At 35.9% G+C, this 24,376-nt stretch overlaps 1 protein-coding gene across 10 annotated transcripts in view; it reads right to left on the bottom strand.

Moving 5' to 3' along the window:
- Positions 1–18,980, bottom strand: part of LOC143235125 (uncharacterized) — a 332,951-nt gene extending 313,971 nt beyond the window's left edge. For 6 of the 10 annotated variants that reach the window (XM_076472965.1, XM_076472962.1, XM_076472967.1 and 3 more), the window contains exon 1: positions 18,758–18,978. In XM_076472965.1, the coding sequence (XP_076329080.1) occupies positions 18,758–18,787 (30 nt within the window). In that variant the 5' untranslated portion in view covers positions 18,788–18,978. Of the gene's footprint in view, positions 1–18,757 lie in introns of all 10 variants that reach the window. The other 4 variants (XM_076472961.1, XM_076472966.1, XM_076472974.1 and 1 more) reach the window with 3 other exon arrangements.
- Positions 18,981–24,376: the final 5,396 nt, after the last annotated feature.

The following is a 24,376-nucleotide window of genomic DNA, read 5'->3' as shown; positions in this document are numbered from 1 at the left end:
ACTGGCGAGATGAACAAAGGCCTTTGTGTAGCTTTCTGCCTAATAACAAACAACAGCGTTTGTTCGACAGCGGCAAAAGGCGCCATTTGTCCGACAGATTTTCTAAGGTTATTTACGTAAAGTAAACAAGTTGTAAATTACAGACGTGTTGTCAAATGCAACTTCACTAATTAGTCCACTAAAGACTTTCCACTCGGAAGTAGTCCCTTATTATAATGCTCAGCTTAAAAAGAAAAAGTTTATTTGTTGTTAAGTGCAAATCTAAACAAGGGGCTATCTGTGCTCTGCCTAACACAGCGTCATAGACTTTCAGACTTACCGTTGAGTTACCAGAAGAGGGCAAGCTTGTAGATAACTTAATTCTTCAGCTCTGCTTACATCTTCGATAATTTACGTTTTTCTGTCTAATATTTATGATCGGGGAATTGCACGATTCTTTGACGAATAAATGTATTTGTCTGAAGTTATTTTTAGTACACGTGTATAATTCATGAAATGGGCATTAAGGTTTCGTAACTCTCACGTTCTCACTTTTTTTCTTGTTTTAAAAATGTCTGTCATTTTTCAGGTTTTCTTAGTACAGTTATTTGAAGTCCCTATTTTAGTTTTTTTTTAATAGAATAATAAAACTTGTTCTGTATTGCATCACACAACTTCGTTTGGAGAATTAAACGACGTTTTTCATAGTTTAGGTGAAATCTTCTACGTACACTCCCCAAAAGTGTGCTGTTTCGAAAGTAATTAAAACTAAAATTAGGAAATATGAAATATTTTTATCTGTTCCTTTTCAAGTTTATAGTCATGTTGTATTGCAGCCTATAGGATGCACATTTTTTTCGGATTCATGGAATGCGTGGGTCTTACTGACGTCACGAGAGTACAAACTGTAACATATTATAAGTCTGTTTTGCGATGTTATTTTTAGATTTTAGTGTCTACTGAGTGACTGACAGATAACACACTACTGTATAGTGGTAAGAGTGGTTAAAACAAGTGTACAAACCAGACGGCCTTTGGTCCTCTTTCGAGGAAATTATCAGAAGAAGAAGGAAGTGGGCTAAAATTAAAATCTTCGTTTTGAGAGTTTACATAAATACTGACATCTTTTAACGACGGAGTTTAACAGTGGGCAGTCAGTGTTGGAGTCAGAAGTGATTATCTAAATTAATATTAGCTCTGGCACACATACACTCAGACTTCTTAAAATGAATTATTCTAAACATCTTCAAAAGTCTGTTTCTGGTATCATTTGTGTCGTTGCTTTTGAAGATGGGCAAATAGCTCAGTAGTAAGTCTGTGTGCTTACAACTATAAATTTTGCTGCCCCCCCCCCTGGTAGTTAGAGCAGAGGTAACCCATTGTGTGGGTTCGTGCTTAATTAGAAAAAAAAAGCATAAATCTTTATGGCTAGGTTGTTAGGGCATTCGACTCATAATCTCATGGTCGGGGTTCGAATCCCTGTCTTACCAAACATGATCGCCCTTTCAGTCGTGGGGACGTTATAATGTTACGGTCAAACCCGCTAGTATTTTACCACCAAATTAGGGACAGCTAGCCTTCGTAGCACTCGTGTAGCTTTACGATAAATTCAAACCAAACCTTGTTTTTATGTTTCTCTTGAGCAATTGCTTTCTCTCAACTGGAAGTGTTTCGTTATTTTGGATTCTCTACTTGTTGGAAAGTGTTTCGTTATAAAATCCGTACTTGTTGGAAGGCGTTTCATTATGAAATCTATATTTGTTAAAATATCAACACAAGTATTCATCCAAAACCAAATAAATGGTAAAACATTTTTCATTTATTGTAATAAAAAAAAAAGAAAATGAAGATAAAAAGACCTGGAAAAGGGTGGAATTTTCCGAAAGAAAATGTAGTCGAAATTGCAATTTTCAAACGACCATAAAATTTCGAACATTTATGCTTAAAACCAATAAAAACAATCATTTGAAAATATTTCTCGTTGTTCTATTTTAGTACTAAATGTCCTACTTTAGTGTTCAAATTCCACAGTTAACGTTCCACAGAAATCGACAATACATCAGGAAATTTTACCATCCCGAAATAGACGTTATGTGTTCCAACTAAAAAAAAAAGAATGAAAGGAACACATATGATGAACTGCTACATATCTTCCGTTTCGTGCGTTTCAACTAACACAACTGTTGCTTTCTTTTTACATATGTGTGTTTGTTATTGAAAGCATGAACTGGTTTTACATGTTATTACGTGCTTCACTTATAACAGTGTAAGCTCTAAACTTCAGAACTGTGTCATACATGTAAGCTCTCTCATATAGAATAATTTAAAATTATAATCCTCTCTCCCCCAGTGGCTCAGCAGTATGTCTACAGGCTTACAACTCTAACAACCGGACTTCAGTATCCCTGGTGGGCAGATCACAAATAGCCCAATGTATAGCTTTGCAATTAACAAGAAACAAACCAAATTCAATCAGAAAGTTAACACCTATCGGTAACAAAGTGTCTGAGAAAAACACAAGTCAAGTTATTCATTTTTACTTGAAAACACCTACTCAACGGGACCATTTTTATGACGTAATATAAAACTCTAAAGCCCTTTCAAGCAATATTTACACATCTAACGACTTAACGCCAAGTGGGCAAACCAATTATTTTGTTTCAACTCCATGTTTTTATTCTAGTAGAAGTCAGTCAAACTTACTACAAGCTAAACTACTATAATAACTTACAAAACAGGTTTTAATGAACTGATTTAAATGTGAGATTAAAAAAAGAGTATCAGCAGTAACTTCATGACAAACCCATTTTGTCGGAACGTACACCTCGGCGGGGAAGATCCGACAGAATGGTTTTGTCTTCAACGTAACCTTGGCGGGGAAGAATGCATAACTGTTTAGTTGTTGACTGATACTCATTAAGATCTCGAAGGTAACACGAATACGCCACAGCGATATTTTCTTACGCAGTCTAAGTACGACTGTAAAATTAATGATTAACCATATAATCAAAGAATCAATTTTTTAGACTTAATAAAGTCAAATCTGTGTCCGTTTTACAGGTTTACAATTTCTGACTTAGTTATGACTGTTTTTTCGAACATGGAGCCCGTTGGCCTGTCAAAAATTTCGTATGACTAAAAATGTATTTGCTATTGTTATTCCATAAAATACAAGCTAAGACAGTGATGGTAGTGGAATTGCATTTACCATATTTGAAACGTTATTGTTTTAAATTGTTTTTACTTTGGTAAGGTTATATACTTGTACGTTTTGCTGCATAATCAGTGCATAATGTTTATTCTTCCTGCATAATCAGCAATTTGTAATACATAACTTAAATTTTTGGCATTATTTTTTACCACGTAAGAATCAAGTCCTTGATGAAAAGAATAGTGATCTAGTTGACCCTGATACTGTCATACTAAAATATTTTTATTTCTAGTTAAATGGGCCGGCATGGCCAGGTGGGTTAAGGCGTTCGACTTGTCATCTGAGGGTCGCGGATTCGAATCCCAGTCGCACCAAACATGCTCGCTCTTTCAGCCGTGGGGTCGTTATAATGTAACGGTCAATCCCACCATTCATTGGTAAAAGAGTAGCCCAAGAGTTGGAGGCGGATGGTGATGACTAGCTGCCTTCCCTCTAGTCTTACACTGATAAGTTAGGGACGGCTAGTGCAGATAGACCTCGTGTAGCTTTGCGCGAAATTCCAAACAAACCAATTTCTAACTAAATAAATTGCAATAAAGTGAAGGGTGGTGTGTATTATGTTTCTTGCTTTTAGTTAAGTCTGTAGCCAATGCATAACATTACTTTCTTACACCATTCCTGTGTACTAGGAAAACATTTACTTGATTTTTTGTACTTGTATTCAACATTTTTACGCTGTTTGTACATAAATTTATTCGAGAAAGCATTTGATAGGTTCAAAATCTTAGCGAACTCAACCACAAACACCAAATATTCTCAGAGATGGTGTTGAATATTTTATCCCCCCTTGGATAAACCAAGTTTGTGAAGAAAACAAAATTGTATCTAACATAAAACAAAATTATTAAATATAACATCCAGGACCACTTAAAGCTTGTGCAAGTGTTCATTTTACAGTTAAAATAAAATACGTTTTGAAATTATTTAGCAAAATAATATAATCCAGTTTTCTGATGGAAATCGTAGAAAAGTTGAAAAAGAATTTGGAGAGTCAACACCTGAAGAGTAATGTCAGGGGGTTTTTGGTGCGTATTTTTAACCACTGTTTATTTAGTACACCTTAATAAGAAAGTACTTTTAATACCTCAGTGATGACGAGAAACCCACTTGTTGAGAAATTTATATGCAAAAACGGCTCGTTTGGGCTGAGAAAACACTTTACATAGAAGAGCGAACAACGTTTCGACCTTCTTCGGTCATCGTCAGGTTCACAAAGAAAGAGGTAACTGACCGGAAGCTGACCACATGTTTGAAAGGGGTTGTGTAACTGTGTGTCGAAATGTAGAGGGCGGTATTAGATGTTTGAATATATAATTTTATTTATTTTATTATATTAATATAGGTATAAAGGCGTTCCTTTATATTGGTTTATTTTGGGTTTAAGTTGTTGTATAAGTAAGGCTTCTTTAATTTTACGTTTGTTTATGTTTGTTTCTTTATTTAGTATTTGAGTGTTTTTTATGGTTATGTTGTGTTTATTTGACTTGCAGTGTTCGAAAACGTGTGAAGGTGACTTTTTATGTTCTTTGAATCTGGTTTCCACTTTTCTACTTGTTTCTCAATATAGAAGTCGTGGCAGTTATCACATTGTATTTTATAAATAATGTTGGTGTGGTGTTTGTCAGTGTAGTTTTACATAGTATAGACCTCAGTTTTGTGCCGGTTTTGAATAAATTTGGTATTAATTGGAATGTCATATTTTGTTACTAATTTTTGCCAAATGTTGGTTATTTGTTTGCTGATGTCGGGAATATATGGTATACAGCAGTATATGGTTTCGTGGTTTTTTGATTCGTGAGCTGTATTTACTTTAGTTGGTTGATTTTGCTTTCTGTGTAGGTGTGTGCGTATAATGTTTTCTACGGTTTGTGGAGGAAACTTATTGATGTTGGTGAAGTATTGTTTTATTTTGTCTAATTCATCGTTAATTTTATCTGGTGAGCATAGTTTTATGGCTGTGTTTATTTGGTTTCTTAGTATGTTGAGTTTTTGTTTTTGTTTCATGTGCTGAGTCCCAAGGAATGTATAGTCCAGTATGGGTGATTTTTCGGTGGATTTCTGTTTGAAATTGTGTATCAGTTCTTGTAATTTTGAGGTTAAGAAATGATATTTGATTGTTTTCTTCCTGTTCACATGTGAAGTTGATGTTGGGATGTATAGAGTTAATGTGATTGAAAAATTAAGTATGTGTTCTGTAGATTTGAATCCCGCAACCGTGTCGTCTACATATCTATACCAGTATAGTGGTGGATGTAATGCTGTGTTAATTGCTTGTGTTTCAACTTGTGTCATAAAAATATTGGCTAGAACTGGTGATACTGGGTTGCCCATGCTTAGGCCGTTTGTTTGTATATAGTTTTGGTTGTTGAACATGAAGTTTGTCTTTATCGTGGTGAATTCTATGAGGGTTGCTAACTGGTACTGGGAATTTCTATAGTTGGGTTAGGGTCTCGGATATAGAGTTCTAAGGCTATCTTGCAGGCTTCAGTGGTTGGAACTTCTGTAAAGAGGGATATAACATCGAAACTGGCCATTAAGGCTTTATGATTAAGTTGATTTAGATTAGACTTGAAATTAAAAGAGTCTTTGATAAATGAGCTGGCTGATGTTACATATTTGGAGAATGCCCATGCTATGTAGCCCAGTTAGCAACCCTCATAGAATTCACCACGATAAAGACAAACTTCATGTTCAACAACCAAAACTATATACAAACAAACGGCCTAAGCATGGGCAACCCAGTATCACCAGTTCTAGCCAATATTTTTATGACACAAGTTGAAACACAAGCAATTAACACAGCATTACATCCACCACTATACTGGTATAGATATGTAGATGACACGGTTGCGGGATTCAAATCTACAGAACACATACTTAATTTTTTCAATCACATTAACTCTATACATCCCAACATCAACTTCACATGTGAACAGGAAGAAAACAATCAAATATCATTTCTTAACCTCAAAATTACAAGAACTGATACACAATTTCAAACAGAAATCCACCGAAAAATCACCCATACTGGACTATACATTCCTTGGGACTCAGCACATGAAACAAAAAAAAACTCAACATACTAAGAAACCAAATAAACACAGCCATAAAACTATGCTCACCAGATAAAATTAACGATGAATTAGACAAAATAAAACAATACTTCACCAACATCAGTTCCTCCACAAACCGTAGAAAACATTATACGCACACACCTACACAGAAAGCAAAATCAACCAACTAAAGTAAATACAGCTCACGAATCAAAAAAACCACGAAACCATATACTGCTGTATACCATATATTCCCGACATCAGCAAACAAATAACCAACATTTGGCAAAATTAGTAACAAAATATGACATTCAATTAATACCAAATTTATTCAAAACCCGGCACAAAACTGAGGTCTATACTATGTAAAACTACACTGACAAACACCACACCAACATTATTTATAAAATACAATGTGATAACTGCCACGACTTCTATATTGAGAAACAAGTAGAAAATGGAAACCAGATTCAAAGAACATAAAAGTCACCTTCACACGTTTTCGAACACTGCAAGTCAAATAAACACAACATAACCATAAAAAACACTCAAATACTAAATAAAGAAACAAAACATAAACAAACGTAAAATTAAAGAAGCCTTACTTATTCAACAACTTAAACCCAAAATAAACCAATATAAAGGAACGCCTTTATACCTATATTAATATAATAAAAAAAATTATATATTCAAACATCTAATACCGCCCTCTACATTTCGACACACAGTTACACAACCCCTTTCAAACATGTGGTCAGCTTCCGGTCAGTTACCTCTTTCTTTGTGAACCTGACGATGACCGAAGAAGGTCGAAACGTTGTTCGCTCTTCTATGTAAAGTGTTTTCTCAGCCCAAACGAGCCGTTTTTGCATATAAACTTTTAATACCTACTTTAATAAGTCCATACATCAACAATATCAACAAAGAACAGAAACAAGTTGAATGGGCTCGAGCTAAAATGTTTACACGTTTGAATGAATGGAAATTTTTTGTGATGTCTATAAAATGTGTATTGTTCAAAAATAATAAATGCAGCGCAGTGAGCTAGGTATATACTGGTTATTGTTGAAGAGAAGATAAAGATTTACTCAAAATAAATATACTCGCCATTCCATGACACTATTACCGCTTCTTTGTTTACAGTAATATAACAAATCGTTTTAGGAAATGGATTCAATTTCTAACACGAGAAAATTTAATGCAAAGTCACCAAGTGGAGTATAAGCCTTATAACGATCCACAAATAATCTTCCGACCCAATTATGTCTGGTATTAGATACTTTCTAGTAACTAAATGAATAACATAACAATTGGTTAGATAGATAATTAAGTTTGATTGATTGACTGATTTTGTGTTTTATGGCACAATGTAGCTAGGCTATCTGCGCCAAACGTCCAGTAAAAAAGTAAAAATAAAGTAAATGTAGTAAAATACATAAAAGAGAATGAAGGTAAAACAAAACATCAATGAAAAACAGAAAAAGCATAAAACCAATGTTGACACCTAGTTTACAATGGTAAGAGAGAAAGCAGAGTAAAAGAAGTTGTAAAGTACTTACTCCAGCAAAAAAGGTAATGATCATAACCCACCAGGAAGACTAACAGGTAAGTTCAAGAACCACCATCAGTCACCTGAAGTTGGCCTTTCCAGTCCTGGTTCCGGGTTATGTGTAAAAACAGCCATTATCAAAATATAAAATAAGAAAAGTGTCAAAAGACAAAGAGCAAAATCGTAATAATGTCCAGTAAAAAGGTAAAAGTAAAGTAAATGTAGTAAAATTCGTAAAAGGAAACAAAGGTAAAAACAAAACAGCAATTAAAACATAAAATGTCATAAAACCAATGTTGACATCCAGTCTACAAAGTTGTAAAGGACTTCCTGCAGCAGAATGGTAATGATCATAACCCGCCAGGAAGACTAACAGGTATGTATAAGAACCACCGTCAGTCACCTGAAGTTGGTCTTTCCAGTCCTGGTTCCGGGTTATGTGTCATTATGGCCAGTACTAAAAGGTAAAGTAATAAAAGTGTTAAATGACATGTAGCAAAAGTGTAATAACAACTCGCCAGAACGACTAACGGGTAGTTCAAACTGCAGCGTTAGTCACCTGAAGTTGGACTTTCCAGTCCTGGTGTCGAGTTATTTAATGTTCTGGTCATTTTTCAATGTCAAATTGAACTAGAGAGATTGAGACTGAAAAGGAAACCACAATTAAAAAGGTGTAATGAATAAATATCAAACTACTTAAAAATGAGGTTAAAAAAGATTAATGGCCATTAAAAAACTAAAAACTTTATCAAGGTGGGCAGTGTCACTATCACCAATAACACTGTCCAATGTTACAGACAAACCCAGGGACAGAACATGTTTAAAATAGTGCCGTCGTTGAGAGTCGTAACGATGGCAAGAAAGTAAAATCTGGCTTACAGTGATGTGAGTGTTACACAAACTACACACTGGTGCATCAGTTCTAGATAAAAGAAAAAATGAGTTAAAAAACTGTGACCAATGCGTAGTCTAGTTAGAACAACTTCCTCCTTCCGAATCTTACGGAAGCTAGATGGTCAAAGCCCAATATAGGGTTTTATTTGAAAAAGCTTGTGTTGCGTTGCTCACTCCAAGTGGACTGCCAGCTGGCACGGAACCAAGCCTTGAATACAGGACCATAGTCAATGTACGGAATAGGCACAGTGGTAATAGTGCCAGAGCAGATAGATTTAGCTGCCGTGTCTGCAAGCTCGTTCCCGCGAATACCAACGTGGCCTGGTGTCCAGAAAAACTAGATAGAAGTAGACGTTAATGAGAAATGGGCCAGTCTGTTTTGAATATCAGTGAGAACAGGGTGTGAGCCAACTGGAAGTGATTCCAGGGCTAGTAGAGAACTAAGGAAGTCAGTATAAATAGTGCAGTCGGAGTACTTCTCAGCTTCAATATGATCCAGGGCAAGAGATATGACGTACAGTTCAGCAGTGAATACAGAAGCTGCAGCGGGGATTCTGCGCACAACCACTGAACTGCAACAAACCATGGCAGAGCCCACAGAGTCACCTGATTTTGAACCATCCGTATAAATTGGAATAGAAAGGTTGTTCGAAAGATGTTTAGCAAATAAAAGACGGTACTTCCAATCGGGAAGTATCTGCCTTTTTCAGATGACTTAAGGAAAGGTCATATTTGGGGGCTGTAATAAGCCATGGGGAGATGGGCTGACCAGTGGATTCTGCAATGTTTTCCAAGAACAGACCCAATTCATCCAATTGCGTCTGGATGCGAAGGCCAAAAGGAGCAATAGCAGATCGTTTGTTTCGAAAAGGTAAGGCCCACTGAGGAAGGAAAACACATCCCCAGGTGCGATGCTTTGGTAAGGAACGAAGTTTCGAAGAATATAGTAAAGATAGTTGCAAGCGGCGAAGGTGCAGAGAAGGTTCATGAGATTCAACATATAAGCTTTGAACTGGAGAGGTACGGAAAGCCCCAGTGCAGAGTCGAAGTCCTTGGTGATGAATGGGATCTAGCATCTTTAAGGCCGAGGGTCTGGCAGAGCCATAGACCATTGATCCATAGTCGAGTTTTAAACGAATAAGAGCACGATATATCTTTAACATGGAACATCGATCCGCTCCCCAACTGGCAGTAGAAAGGACACGGAGGATGTTCAATGCTCTTGTGCATTTGACCCGTAGCTGCTTTAAGTGTTGTATAAAGGTCAGCTTAAGGTCAAAGATAAGCCCCAAGAACTTAGTCTCAGGGACCACTGGCAGCAAAACTTCACCGATACGGAGTTCAGGATCAGGGTGAATACCATATTGGCGGCAAAAAATGCATGCAAATGATTTTAGAGAGAGAGAAATTAAAGCCGTTTGCCGTGGTCCACTTCAGTACATGATTAAGCGCAGTTTGTAGTTGCCACTCAATATGTCTCATGTTCGACGACTGATACGAGATGTGAAAGTCGTCAACATAGAGCCCGTTTGCAACAGTGAGAGGGAGTTGTTCAGTGATGGCATTTATCTTTATACTGAAAAGTGTGACGCTCAAAACACAGCCCTGAGGGACCCCAAGTTCCTGTACAAAAGAATGGGAAAGTGTCGAACCCACACGAACTTGGAATCTCCTCTCCATTAAATTTTTTTAATAAACATAGGTAAATGGCCATGTAACCCATATATATGGAGGCCTCGCAAAATGCCATACCTCCATGTTGTGTCATAAGCCTTCTCAATGTCAAAGAATATTGAAACAAGATGTTGGCGTTTGATAAAGGCTTCTCTGAATGATGTTTGAAGTCGAATTAGGTGATCCGTGGTGGAATCCTGTCGTCGGAAACCACACTGGTTGGGCGAGAGGTAGTTGTTTGATTCAAGGAACCTAACAAGACGAGCATTAACCATCCTCTCTAAGGTCTTACAGAGACAGCTCGTCAAAGCAATTGGACGGTAGTTTCAAGGAATCTTGGGATCTTTCTCAGGTTTAGAAAAAGGTAAAATAATAGCCTGGCGCCAGGCATCAGGAAAAAACATTCTCCTGCCAGATCCGGTTAAAAACAATTAGAAGAATAGCAAGAGAAGCAGGAGAGAGATAGCACAGCATGTCATAGTGTACTTCATCAGGTCCAACAGATGTACTGCCAGACCGATGAAGGGCCATTTTCAGTTCCACCAGTGTAAAGGAACAATTGTAGTAAAAAAGATAGTCAGTTCGAAAGGAAAGAGGTGAACGCTCCGCCCGAGTCTTGATGGCCAAGAAGGTGGAGGAACAAGCAGAAGTGCTAGATACCCGGCAAAAGCTTTCACCTAGAGTATCGGCGATGCTCTGGACATCAGCTACTTCTTGGACATCAGAGAGTAAGATGGAGAGGGGGACAGAATTGTAGTGCCAACTGACCTTGGAACCAGTGGCAGAAGATATGCTAGTTGTGAACTTAATCCAAGATTCCTTCTCACTTTGACGTCTTACCCACCTAGCATGTGCACGGGCCCGATGGAAAGCGTTGCAGTTCGAAAGTGTGGGATATCTACGGAAAGTATTCCAGGCCCGTGTTTGAGCCTTCCGTGCCAAGTGGCAAGCAGGATTCCACCACGGACGAGGATATCGTGGAAAACGTGTCGAGGTTTTAGGAATACACTGAGCAGCTGCTTGTATAATAGAGTCAGTTACCGCTGCCACACAGTCGTCTATTGATGGCTGATTCACGATGGCAGGATCAAGTTCTGCGAGAGCAGTGAAAGTGGACCAGTCTGCCTGATCCAGCTTCCACCTGGGCACGCGGATGGGTGGCATCGACCACAGCCAGTCTCTCTCAAAAGTATAGGAAAATGATCACTGCCTAGTGGATTACTGTCAACCCTCCATGAAAAATGGGAGAATAATGAAGGAGAGCAAACCGAGAGATCAAAAGCGGTAAAGGACTGACTAGGTGCGTGAAAATAAGTGGAAGAACCAGTATTGAAGAGAGAAAGATTGTGATCAGAGGGCATACACGCTCTACAGAGCGACCCCTCCTATCAATAACAGCACTTCCACAGAGGGGATGATGTCCATTAAAGTCCCTAGGATTAGAAATGGAGACGGCAACTGTTCAACGAGAGCATCAAGGTCTGATTGATCATATGTCTCTTCAAGGGACAGGTAGAGAGAACAAACAGTGATGGTATGACCCAAGGAAACACAGATAGCTACGGCCTCTAAGGGTGTATTGAGTGACAAAAACAGGGTGAGCACATGCTGATCAACCAATAGTGCCACCCCTCCATGTACTCGTCCATCACACAGCCTGTCATTTCTGTACAGAGAAAACTTCCGAATGGTGACTGTATCAGCAAGTTTTAGAAATGTTTTTTGTAAGAAAAGACATACAGGATGGTAGGAAACAATCAGTATTTTGATATCATCCAGATTAGAACGTAAACCTCGACAGTTCCATTGTATCAAGGTAGCCATATTTAATGACGGGTAGGCGAAGTGGCTGTAGAACCCTTCTATTTACGACCACGTCTTTTTTCCTTACTGTCCTTATTTGGAGGAGGTCTATCGACCTCCATGGATCCTGCCCTGGGTCGATGGGGCAGGTCTTTGTTGTTGGAATGTGATTCCAGTGACTGAGGACGCGAACGAATGATTGTTTTGCATCGTGGGGTTGGAGAAAAAGATGTATAAGAAGAAATACCTGTATTTGAAACCGAAGGATGTGGATCTTGAGGTTTGTTGGAATGTATGGGAAAAACAGAGATGGGTGTAGAAGTCGATTCATCAACCTTTTTAACCATGGAGGTCAAAAGGCTTTTCATTTGTTTTGAAAACAATTCTCTTGGAGGTACAGAGAGATCTGTCTGCACTCCCACTGTAATTGTGGAACGAAGTGCAACAGCATATGTGCGAGATGGAGTGGCGGACAGCAATTTCCGAGCCTCAGGATAACTAATGTTATGGGTCGTTTTCAAACGCTGCACCTCTTTTTCCCCAACCATTTTGAGCAAGAACGAAAGTAGGAAGGGTTGGAACCATTGCAGTTGACACAATGTGGGTCCGTGTGACACTTTTAGGCATCGTGGTCCTTGCCACCACAACGAGCACATGTCAGGAAACCACAACAGGACGTCTTTGAGTGGCCGAACCTCTGACATTGGAAACATCGAAGAGGAATGTACGGCTGTACCCTGCAAATTAGATAACCTGCCTTGATGGTGGCAGGTGCACGTGGCGATGTAAATGTCAAAACGAGGATATTTGTCGGCAGTGTAACTCCGTCTTTGCGAGTTAGCAAGGTAGCCGCATGAGATGCGCCTCACTGCAGAAACTCCTTGACTGGAGAGACCAACGAGAATCTCTGACTCGGGAACGTTCTTCAAGTCACTCTCAACAATAACTCCTCGTGATGAATTCAAGGTAGCATGAGGGGTAACCTCAATAGGTACATCCCAAATTGCCTTTGAATTCAAGAGGAGTTCACTGTGTTGGCATGTGGATGTTTCAACCAATATGTCTCCAGATCGAAGCTCCTTTATTGACTTTGAAGAGCCAGCAAGTCCCTCTAGTCCCTTCTGAATAAAAAAGGGGGACATTTGCCCTAAAGGTTTTTCTGAAAGAGAATGTAATATAAGAAAATGGGGTACAGGTGTTACAGATGTTGAAGATTGCTGCTCAGAGTCTTCAAGACGTGGTCGTTTACCTATTGACTGTTTTTCACTATTTTATTTAAATTTTTATTGGAAGATCCATTGGAAAAAAGAAAAATTTCGGTACCTATTGACCCCACCCACCATGGAGCCCTGAGAGGGGACGCACTACAATGTCATGCAAGGACATTGCAGCAACGCCAGGGTTTCGTGAGCACTATACCCAAACACCAGCATCAGACACAATGTCCACAACACCCGTTGAGAACTTCCAACACTGGTTCTTGGTTGACTCTAGTCCAAGTGGACCAGCCGATTGACCAAAGGGGAGGCCACCCAAAGACCGCCCGTCTACAGGAAGTCAAGGCCAAAATGGTGTGTTAGGGTTGGACCCCCTCAAACACCAGGATCCTCTCCTCCCATTCACGGGTCGCCACTCACGGCAAACACGTGGGTGGATGTTTAGATCCCAGAGGAGGTAAACTGAAAGAACAGAACCTTCCCTGGGAGGTCCCCTCACCACGTACAGGAATCCACACCGAGAGGAGATAATTAGGAGTTTTGCCTAATGATAGACCAGTAGCATTACTTTTTGCAATAACGAAAAGAAAATGAAGAATGAATAGGTTTACCATTATTAGCCTATTTTTGTTATCAACGTATCAAACGTTTTAGAATCGCTTCCCACCTGGTGTTGGTATATCTGAAAGCATGCGGATAAAAGTATTACAACCACTGACATCAGCATGGTTATTATCCAAGTTTTACTACAAACGTTTGTTTTTTGTATATAAACTTGCATTAAATTTCCAACTGTATTTATTCTTTTTTCTTCTAGATATGGTTAGAGGCATTATTATCAGAAACCGAAGATGACGCAAATACGGTTGAAGCTATTATTTGGAAATCAAAAATACGAAAAGCTGTTAACACCACTAAGTTGTAAGAAATACTGTTGTATTTAATTAAAACGTAACAAAAATATCAATTTTTATTGAAACAATCAATCATGGGTTAGACTCGTAGTTGCCTTGTGTGTGTGTGTGTGTACATACACACAAAAAATAACGATTCTAAAGATCTAATATAATCAACGAGTCTCACGTAAAGTTCGAATTTTTACTTCGATGGTGTGTTTTATGAATTATTAACTATAATTATCCCTACTCTTTGGCGAACCAATTAACAAGTACATGTCATCTCTAACAGAGTCGATAGACATACATACATACATGCATACATATACATAAAAACATAAAATAGTTTAAAAAATTATGTAAACAATAATTGCATAGTATAAAATCCATTAACAAATAAAGCCAGTAAATAATGGAACATAATTTAAAAACAGGAGAAATCCAAAAGATATATAAATAAAACTCCAGTAATTCCAAAAATTGTTTCTAAAAACCTTTAATAAAGGTAATATTTTCTTCTGTTGTTGTTGATTATCTTAAAACTGAAAGAAAATTCATGGGCTCTTAAAATACAATTTTAGATTTTTTTTGTATATTCAAGGGCTCTGACCCGGACCTTCTAATAAGAAATTTGTGTTAATTCATTATAACACGTAATTCTGTTTGTCCAGTGTAACTATCTCCACATACTGTACATTTGAACACATAATTACAATTACTAAAAGTGCAAAAATACAGCACTTTGTTTTTAAAAATAACACTTCCATTATGTTTCTACTATATTATTAATATAACCTAAATTACAGAACAGACATTTATCTTCCTACACTGAATTATACATTCTAGTCTATTTTCACTATCATGTTTATAACACAGTAAACGGTTCAAGCTTCTGGATTCTCTATTAGCTACAGTGACATTAATACTAGTTACGGTTATTCTTATAGTGGTGGATGTACTGTTAGTGTTCACTTAACTTGTAATCCTGGAGTATGCGTAGTATTGACTGGTAATAATCATAACTGATTATTAGCTTTGAAACCATATACACAATCTGTACAGTTGTAGGATGGTTACTTTTAAATTATAAATAAGCGTGGGAATCGGTCACTTTATGAAACATTAGTTTGTAAAGATGTCAGACATCTCAATCAATATATTGAAAACATTAGTTCTATAAGCTTTTAAAGCAGTAAATTTAATTTTTTTGGGATAAATCAAAACTTGACCAAAACTAAACCAATTTAGTTTTCTTTCCAAACAATAATGAAACAACCATCTCTCTATCTAAGCCAATGAGACGGCACGTAATAATTAACATGAACTTCGTTCACAGATTAAAATAGCTTAAATCTCTTCTAATAAACCCACAACTAAAACATGATAGATAGGAGCCATTTGTGTATCTACAATGCTTCTTACCTTGTGGTTGAAGTAACTAAAATATATATATATAACAATTAATAAACAATATTAATTACGCAGTTACAGTTTTAAAAGTGCTAAGTAATTCTGAAAAGTTGTTTTGAATTAAACACAAAGCTATTCAATGTGCTATCTGTGCTCTGCCTACCACGGGTATCGAAACTCGGTTTTTAGCGTGGAAATCCGCAGACATGCCGCTCAGCCACTGGGGGAAGTTAATTCTGAAAAATAAAATTCTGAATAATGTTCATAACAATAATCTACAGCTGTAATACCATATTTATGTTCAATATTAATTTATAATTATAAATATACTGCATCTAGTGTAATGAAACTCATGTCATGACCGTTTCAACTTGAAAGTAAGGCACAGTTTAAATCAACGTTTCACAAGCTGTGAGGGGTGTTGTAGGGGGTCACTAGACCATAAAATATTACGATTACAGCTATTTTCTGGACATGTGTAGTAGCCTGCTAGCACTTTGTAGGTACATGTGTGAGGGGTAGTCGTCACAGCTTTAAATACTTTCGGGGAGGGAGCAACTAATCAAGCATTTGAGAACCCCTGATCTAAATCAACTCTTAATTCTAATCTTTTAAAATAAACGGTTTTAGCAGTTCGTCCACACACAAAAAAAAAAACAAATACAACTAGTAGAAAACCGTTGTCCTACCAGGACATCGAGATTCAGCAAGTTGAACGTAACCAACAAGCCTAATTACTTATAAATAGAAAAAAAATAAATTTACTGTTGAAAAGCTTGAAAAACGATACAATCTTTGGATTTTCTGCTTATTTTAGAAGTAACCATTTTAGGCAATTCAAAATAAATATTCCATATACCTCAGCAAGGTGAACTGTACATATTTTGTATATAGTGCAAAAAACTAATAGTCAGTGAGTACTGTTAACATAAATTTCTTCGTATATTCTAGGATTACAAGTTGATATTAAAGAGTACAAGACTTTAACCACCTCCTGTATATCTGGTGTCATAAAAAGGGTTGTAAGTAATAATAATGTTATAGTAGCCTATAGATAACCTAAAAACTTCAACGATTTACCTTGTTATAAATAGAGTAATGAAAACAGATAAGAAGACATTACTCTACAACCTAGTGAAATGTCATATCGTTAAAAACACAGATGGATCTATTATGTTTAAAATGAAAATATTGTTATCTTGCTGCTTTCAAAACTGTGTTGTGTGTTAAAATGTACAATATGTGAAGACTTGGTTAAACACAAGTTTAAGATTTAAAGTGAATCAGCATTAGTTTGATGTTAGAAATCAATGTCAGAGCCCATTAAAATGTTCAAAACATTTTTACAATTATATCTTAAATACCTCTAATCTATTACAAGAGCCTCTTTTTTTACGCCAATTTAGTTTCTTGATCATATGAAAGTTATTTTATACCAAAACTCGAAAGAAAGCTTAATCTCATTTACCTAATTTGTAGATTTAAGTTTTTAAATTGTTTGATTATTTACAACTTTCAATTGTTAATTAATTTTGCATAATAGATAATCATAAATCATTCTGATATATCTAGAATATTATGCTTAATGTATGTGCCTATAAGTACACACACACAAACACATATATGAACATAAAGTTTACTGAAGATTATATGTATTTTTATCATATGCAATTTCTGTTTATTTTTAATTAGGTTAGCTGGAGAGTTAAATCTACAAAAGCGCTACCAACCGAAGAAACTCAGAAATATAAATACAGTAAAACTTGTCTAAGCCGGAAATTGCATAAGGCGAAAACCTGTACACGTAGGAACTATCAAAATTTTGCAACATTATCATAAGATTTTTCTTATAAAAGGCCCTCTATATGGTGGAACCTGCGTAATGCGGACGGAAAACTATCTTTCACCTACCTCATCTATTAACAACTAGGATTAGAACCTGAGTAAGGCGGAAAAACGTTTTTGATTAAATATTAATTTCTTATTTAATTAACAATTTCTTTAAATATCAATGAATTATTGTTTGATTAATACTTTGTTTAAATATCAATAAATTCTCGGACATTTTGTTACAATAAGTATTGGTTAAATATATTCTGTTCTTTTTCTGCCGTCATTATTTTTGCAGTTAAATTAGACCCCTAATTTGTAGAAATATATTTGTCTTTTAAGTACAAAATTTTACTCTTTAAATAATTTTCACGAAAAGAATAAATTCCTATCTTCCCTAATTTTAAAATTTAGGGAAAATGTACTTAATACCCTCATTTTTAAAAAAGCTACTAAATACCCTTATTTTTTTAACTGTTTGTTGTGACGATTTGAGTGAAATCCAAACTCTGATTGAGAAGATTGATGCAGATGATTCTGTGAACGCGGATAGTTTTTTGAACGTTGACAAAAATGTTTTAACAGAAAATGATGAAATTGATTTAAAATGTATAATAGAATCGCAAGATGGTAACAGTGTGAGAGGTTCAGAAGATGAACAAAATGGAAAAGATACTATGGAAATAGAAATTCCTACTTCATCGCAAGTGTTAAGTTATATTAACGCTATCAAATTGTATGTAAAAATGAAGGGGGAAAATGAACTTCATGGAAAGGCCGTAGAATTGGCGTTCTCTTTTATCCACATGAGAAAGCCCATTAAAACAGTTGAAAATGGACACTTTCTTCAGATAAATTTGATTAAGATTTTGTGTACTTAGGTATATTTTGAATGTCTATTTTTGTTCTTATTCTCAAAAATATAGCATAAATAATATAATAACTTCATTCACAAACGTCTTACTTCTCTTGAGTCAAGCAAGTGTAACGTTCAGATCAAGAATTATATATAATTAAGCAAATACACCTTCACTCTCTAAGCCGGAAATTTTACTCGGTCCCGTGCGGTTCCGCCTTATACCGGGTTTACTGTGTAAATAAATGGTATTTCGAACTTGATGGGGCTTTGAATATTCATAATTTAAAAACGCTCAAAACTAACTCATATATATAATTAGAAACAGTTAATCATCAGACATTTTACTTTGTCTGTACTATTACAAAGAAATTGCAATACTTACTTCTTCGTTTAGGCATTGACAACGACACATATTGAAGCCACACTGGTTCAATAGTAAATCTACCAAACCACGTTCAAGCCTGTCTTATTACAAACGACAGTTTAAACAGCTGAAAACTACACAGCTAGATCATCTTTAATATGTGCTTGTACGGTTACAAGTAGATTAGCTGCTACAATACACAAATCACTCCGCAGTTCACCACCATTACGGCGTGAACTACATCACACCTGGCAATATCATCTCAGAGGAACATATCTACATGACAGTACGAGCTGGCCTATGAACTGTCCAATCATACGTAACGGGTTCAACCATTGTACGTACGTGTGTTTGGTGTTCAACTGATAACCGCTTTTTACAAATGGAACAATGTAAGGTATCTCGCCCTCTAGGGTTTGTTGTCCTCGAGAAACAATATCAGGAAAACCTACACGAGCGAGACTAAACAAAAAAAATGCACTGTATCTGTTTTAAAAGGAATGAAACACAATAAACACGTTTTTATTACGTAATAAAATCTAAAATTTCAAGAGCCTTTTAAAGGAACATTAAGCCTGAAACTGAGGTCGTTAATGGAAATGCCTGCACTAAAGTACATATATATCATCGCGGACGTTATGCGGCTTCATTTATCGCAAGTGATTACATACATTTGCAAACCAGTGTTATAAAAAATACATCGACCATCTGCACTTTACTCGTGTTCCTGAATTTCATCTGGAAAAGGTTGTAATTCACATATGCAGTGTTTTCAAAATCATGGCAAAGAGCAAGTTATTTAGACTGGCATGTTCTTATACATCAGATGAAAAATTAAAAATGAGCGTATAAAAACCACAAATGTAACCATGCTTCATACCAGTTTCACGACATATCTTTATTCACAGAGGTTTAATGCTCACTGCTCAACAGTTTTTGTTGTTTTTTTACGAATACCACACATTAGTGTCCTGTTTTAACTATTTATGAAGAGGTTTAATTGCTTCATCTAACTGCACATGTTAAGCCTATGATATTTAAAATACCTGTGAAAAAGACGTCGGTACCCCAAAACAGACAAGGTTAAAAACATAAGGTGCTAAAGTCTCACCTTTCTGTTTTGTCTTCGACGCCATTTTTGTAAAAGAAGAAACTTTGTCATAAAAGTAACAGAAAAACGAGTCTCTTCATTGGCAGATTATAAATCAAGGGACTTAATTTCAGGCTTTTGCGCCATATAAATCTCCTGGTACAATGTTTAGACATGTCTTTCGTAAATTATCTAACTTTGATGTACAAAGCTACGCCAAAATAAATAGGTCTGCAAATGTGTTGTAAACTTAAAAGGTAAAGTTATGATTTTGATTGTAACACAGAGGTGTATAACGCGCGCGTGATCCATCCAGTGGTAAAAAAAAGTCATTATAATAGTTACAGCATATTTTCCTTTTGTCCATGAGCATAATGGAAAATCTGAAAGTGTCATTCATCTTATTCAAATTTTTTATCTTCCAGATTTTTTTTATGAAACTGTTCTTCATTCTTACACTCTCACAAGTATATACTGAACATCGTATATACTGTTTATTGTTGTTGTTAACACCCCCCACAAGTATATACTGAACATCGTATATACTGTTTATTGTTGTTGTTAACACCCCCTACAAGTATATATTGCACATATATATACTGTATATTCTTGTTGTTGACATCCCCACAAGTATGTACTGTACATCATACATAGTGTTTGTTGTTGTTGTTAACACCCCCCACAAGTATATATTGCACATATATATATACTATTTATTGTTGTTGTTAACACCCCCAAGTATATACTGAACATCATATATACTGTTTATTGTTGTTGTTAACACCCCCTACAAGTATATATTGCACATATATATACTGTATATTCTTGTTGTTGACATCCCACAAGTATGTACTTGTACATCATACATAGTGTTTGTTGTTGTTGTTAACACCCCCCACAAGTATATATTGCACATATATATACTATTTATTGTTGTTGTTAACACCCCAAGTATATACTGAACATCATATATACTGTTTATTGTTGTTGTTAACACCCCTACAAGTATATATTGCACATATATATACTATTTATTGTTGTTGTTAACACCCCCAAGTATATACTGAACATCATATATACTGTTTATTGTTATTGTTAACCCCCCAAGTATATACTGTACATCATATATACTGTTTATTGTTGTTGTTAACACCACCCACAAGTATATACTGTACATCATATATACTGTTTATAATTGTTGTTAACACCCCCATAAGTATATATTGTACATCATACATACTGTTTGTTGTTGTTATCAACTTCACAAGTATATATTGTAGATTATATATACTGTTTGCTGTTGTTGTATATGTTGTACATCATACGTAGATATGTAATGTTTGTTGTTGTTACATAAAACTATACAATGGTTTTTGTGCGCTCTTTCCGCTGCAGGGAATAGAACCCTGAGTTTTAGTGTAATAAGTCAATAAACCTATTAAACTCAATTGAAATAATTGTATAATGAAAGTCTTTTTAAAAAAAATATCTCAGTTGAATTAAGGCAATTTTGTTAGTGAATTTATTTAGTAATATTTTAGATGTTTTTAAAACAAACGTTTCACATTGGACCAATTTATATCTTCTGGCTCTTTTTTTTACTTTATTAATTCTGACATAAAATGCCTACGCTTTACTTCCAGGCGCGTGATGAGTAATGTGTGTGCGAAGTTCAGTCCCGCTTACTTATGAGTTTGAATACATGTTCAAACAAGGTGTCCTCGGAATTCGAGGGGGCCCAGAAACACAGAATCCAAGGATATATTGGAATTTGAATCTAAGACTCCATCTTGCTTATGTGAACTTCTGGGCTTGCTTTCTGTTTGTAACTATCTGATTCACATGTTAACTCACAGTCGAACCTTATTAATTTTCTATTTCTGTAAACTTATTTCACTCATGTAGAATTATAGGTTAATCTCGAATGTCACATTAAGTTCATTTGATTTCTTTTTTACACGAAAATCATTTCTTTCAGGCTTTAAATTACGATGTAAAATTTAGTATATTAGACCCTGAACTTGAAGGACCACGGTTCGCACATTGTTGTAACAAACTAGTATTGTGCACTTTGGAACTGCTAAAGTGAAATCTCATTATTCGATTAGAATACCCCAAAATTTGGAAGTGGATTCTGTTGGTGAACTACCTTTTCGTCCTGATTGAATAGCCAGATAGTCCTAGTATATCTTAGTATGTAAGTCTGAAACAAATAAACAAACGTGTTTAGCCACTTTGTTGCTTTCTGTCGAGTCAGCAGTCAGTGAATTTACAACAAGAATATACAGGGTTTGATGCTCAGCGGTGTACAGTACATTGGGTCTTCCTCAGTTTATTTCATTCAGTAACCACTTTGATATTTCGCTCATTTTGGTTGTAAAATAATTTCATTTATTTATATTTTTAGGTTAAATTATCATTCACACTATTTGACTAATGGTAACGTTTTATATTGAGTTCAGAATGCACTTGTGTAGTGTGGTACTTGCTAGTTAACTGATTTCTCTCAGAGTAATCAATTAGAGCTTACTAGCTGGAGGTTCTCGCTTTCTCCCGGGCAGTTGTTTTGTTTTGATGTAAGATTGAGTGTTATGAAACAATTAATCATCAAGGGTACTCGAAGACCGAACAATTTTTCTTCACCCTGCACGTGGTATTGGAAATAATATTTAGCATAATGATTGTGGTTTGTGTTTGACCTAATGGGCTGAGGTAATTGTATTAAGCTACTGTCCATGTCTGGAGGTTTGAAGGGAACCAGATTATGAAATATGTGTCTGTTTATTTTGCTGATCTCTTACTGAGTGTGTCTAGAAAGAAACACCACTGGTATGACACCTGGATTTTAATACGAAACTCAGGTTTTTCTTTTCACATGTGAAGTCTACTCGCAACGAAACAAACCTAACCAGATAAGTTTAGAAAACAACAACATGAAAATGCACTGCCTGATGAGTTTCTACACTCAAATGTATTCAAACTGATTTATATTCAACAACTTTCAGTTATTCCGTTTATCTGCAATACGTGGTCAGCATACAACGAATAAATCCTAAAATATTTTGTATCTATTAAGTTCCAATGTGGCTCAACAGAAGGTTTAAGGACTAACTATGCTAAATTTCCGGGTTCAATTTCCACGATGGACACAGAGAAGACACTCCATCTTATCTTTGTGTTCAAACAAATGCTTTTGTTTAAAATATTTGTACCTGGATCTTACAACTGTAATACATGCAAAAGTTTTTTTGGAAAGTTATTTATGAGGTTAAAGAATGGTAAGTAGACAGTATTTAAGAGAAGTAATAACTTGTATAAAAAATATAAATAACGAATAATTAAAATAAAAACAACAAATATTTTATTCGTTTGAAATACTTGGTCTATGTAACATAAAATAATTATTTCAAAATAGTACAAAGCGACCATTTCACTTTAAAGTGCCCCCTCCAAGCGGCTCAGCATCAAGTATGATGGCTTATAACAGTAAAAGCAGGTTTTGATACCCGTGTTGGGCACAGTGTAGATAGCCTCTTGTGTATTTCTACTCTTAACAACGAACTGACACATACTTTAGGATATTATCAGCAGTAGGGTAGGAATGACGGGCTTGTCTCCCCCCACCCCAATAGTATTTGACTAGTGGCCAACATATCTTTTGATCACCGTAAAAGTTGAGATTGTGTGTGTGTGTTTTAGAGAAAGAGAGAGAGAAAAAAAAAGGCGAACTTGTGATGCCTTTAGGTTATGTAAAATTATAACAACTATAACTTATTGTTTCCATACTTTCAGGTTTTGTTATGCTTGTTTCTTTCTTTCTTTGTGAACCTGACGATGACCGAAGAAGGTCGAAACTTTGTTCGCTCTTCTACGTAAAATATTTTCTCAATCCAAACGAGCCGTTTTTGCATATATGTTATGCTTATTTGTTTAGAATTAAGCACAAAGCTACACAATGGGCTATTTGTGCTCTGCTCACCTCGGGTATCGAAACCCGGTTTTTAGCGGTACGAATCCGCAGACTAACGAAGAAATATCTTAGAAATACAAGTATAAATTTTTACAGTCTATTTGTAGTTAAGCGCAAAGCTACACATTGGGCTATCGGTGCTCTGCCCACCACAGATATCGAAACGCAGTTTCTAATGCTATAAGTCCGCAGACATACCGCTGTGTCACTGGGGTACAACTTTCAGATAGATAATACAGAGCAACGTACATTACTGAACTTTAAAGACGATCTTATGCTACTAATAAGGTTTCCTTAATGTGCTTACCCTAATGCCAGAAGTTAGACCTGAAGCTGAAATCGAGCAGCGACTAAAGTCAATGAACTATACTCAGATCAATAGACCTAGAAAAAATATACATGTAAAAAAAGTATTCATTTTTAACCGTCACATATAGTGCATAACGTAATAAAAGCATATCATGTACAATTACGAGCTAAAGTTTCTCAATTTTTTATTTTCTGTTTTATAGATTTTTTAGTCTGATAATATAAAGCATTTCTGATTTAGATAGACAAAATTTAGAGACAAGAAAAG

Source organism: Tachypleus tridentatus, chromosome 12 (genome assembly GCF_004210375.1).
Source record: "Tachypleus tridentatus isolate NWPU-2018 chromosome 12, ASM421037v1, whole genome shotgun sequence".
NCBI lineage: Eukaryota > Metazoa > Arthropoda > Merostomata > Xiphosura > Limulidae > Tachypleus > Tachypleus tridentatus.
This window is presented reverse-complemented; position numbering and strand designations above follow the sequence as displayed.